The sequence below is a fragment of the Aphanomyces astaci genome (genome assembly GCF_000520075.1).
Source record: "Aphanomyces astaci strain APO3 unplaced genomic scaffold supercont1.34, whole genome shotgun sequence".
NCBI lineage: Eukaryota > Oomycota > Saprolegniomycetes > Saprolegniales > Verrucalvaceae > Aphanomyces > Aphanomyces astaci.
This window is the reverse complement of record NW_009798297.1, coordinates 257697-259673: the sequence shown is the minus strand read 5'-3', so window position 1 is coordinate 259673 and position 1977 is coordinate 257697. Positions and strand designations below refer to the sequence as shown.

Below are 1977 nucleotides of genomic sequence, written 5' to 3'. Positions count from 1 at the left end.
GTCGACTGCTCAACCCCCTGTGTTCCCGGCCTTCCCAGCGACCCCGGCTTTCCCCGGGTTCCCTGAGTTTCCTGTCCTCCCCGAACACCCCGAACATCCCCTTGTGTGCTCCGTCGGTGATCTTTGCCCCATTGACGTCAAGCCTCCGAAACAACCCTCGATATCTTATTATTGTGAGCCATAACATCATCACACTTCTATTTGCGTCCTTGGCTGATTTTGAAAAGGTACTTCTATTTCCGTCTGGAGGTAGTATGTAGCAGTGCTTGTACTATTAACTTCTAGTATATTTATAATATCTTACTTCTGTTAGGCATGAGCTATTAGGATACAAAACTTGTTCCCTTGGCAAGTTTCAGAATATATCACGCATGCGAAGTGTCTCCATATGTAGCTCGAAGTCAAGAGGCTCTACCACTTGCACAATCAAACTGTAGATGGAATGTATGGTGGTAGGAACATTGAGGCAGTGTTATGCGATATGAAGACCGAGGCATATGCCAGGTCTTCATAGCTTATGTTTTGTGTGGTTGTGTGTGCTTCTGGACAAGGATGTGAGGGGTTTGGAATGATGTAGACTTGGCTTTCATTCCTGGTTTTACCTCGAACTGTGCTCTACCTCTGTGTGCGTGTTCTACCCCCTGTCCGCGCCCCGGCCTATTTAATATTTCAAGCACACCATGGGTGCGAACCCCAAGGACACTGTCGGCATTAATTTGCTCGTGTTCAATGGGAAGAAAGACAAGTTTCGCGTGTGGACCACTAAGTTCGTTTCGCACCTTAAAGAAATGACTGTCGTGCTGCAAGGCCAATGGCTCGCGTCGATCACCCCTCACCGCCCGGAGTCAACCATCAATTCGAGGACTGGCTGCAAGGCGAACCACTAGTTGCGACCAACCCCGACGAGAAGCGCGCGAAGTGGCATCAGTACTACCGTACTATGCAAGTGCAACAAATCCGCACTTTATTGAGCAATGTTTTGCCGGACCAATTTGTCGCGCAAATGAAGGAGTCGTTCTCTGAAAAGAAACCAATCTACCGTCTCTGGGCAGAGATCGAGAAGAAGTATGGTGTGTCTAACGTGACCACTATGAAGACCACCACGAGAAAGCTAATGCGTCTGGCCGACGGCGACTTCCAGAGTGTTGAGGCTCACTTTGGCGAGCTGCAGGCTTTAAAGTTGACACCGAAACCAGCCTTGAACGCCTCTCGAGTGAGGTTGATGCGATCACGGCGAAGATAGATGACATGGTGAGGTGCTGTTATCCACATCTATTGACTGACAGGACTATGTCTAGTAGGGAATGGGCTCTTGATGGTGGCTGCGGCCATCACCTTACGTACGACTCAAGTAGTTTTAAGGCGACAAAGCCAGACACCAGTCTTTAGGTTCAGTCAAGGTTCTAAACTAATGAATTAACACTTGGGTACAGTGAAGCTTTGGTTTGACACACCGAGTGGAATAACAGCATTCTCATTCGACAAAGTCGCTTTAGTTCGTAATGTGAAGTCGAATATACTTAGTGAAAGTACTCTGAAGAAGGAGGGATATACTATATCTGAGAGTATGTGTGGCAACTATAAGTATGTGTTCAAGATGAATGTCCTGCAGTTTGTGGGGGTTGCTATCAATGGGGCATACTACGTCCGGAGTTTTTCGTTATCAGACAGACAGGTGAGATGTGACCAAGTCAAATTGGAAAAGTACAGTAAAACGGTGGGAGCTAAAGAGGCAACCCTTTTCTTGCAGGAATGGCATGTCCGCTTATGACATCTAGCTAAGGATGCTGTAGTAACAATATTAACTACGTGTATTGTACATAGTCTTCCCATCATAACAAAGGACATCTTTAAGGACATTAAGCTGTATTGTCACACATGTACTACTATGAATGATCGAAGGATGTCGTTTCGAAATAAGTCCGGTTCTCGATCGACCGAGAATTTGCATACGTTGCGCATGGACACATGTGGCCC

At 46.8% G+C, this 1977-nt stretch overlaps 1 protein-coding gene across 1 annotated transcript; it reads left to right on the top strand.

Moving 5' to 3' along the window:
• Window positions 1-811: 811 nt before the first annotated feature.
• Window positions 812-1389, top strand: H257_11498 (hypothetical protein; the record flags this gene model as incomplete). The annotated part of the gene is made up of 2 exons (XM_009838462.1): window positions 812-1218; window positions 1299-1389. The coding sequence occupies 2 exons, from the start codon at window positions 812-814 to the stop codon at window positions 1387-1389; spliced, it is 498 nt and encodes a 165-aa protein (XP_009836764.1).
• Window positions 1390-1977: the final 588 nt, after the last annotated feature.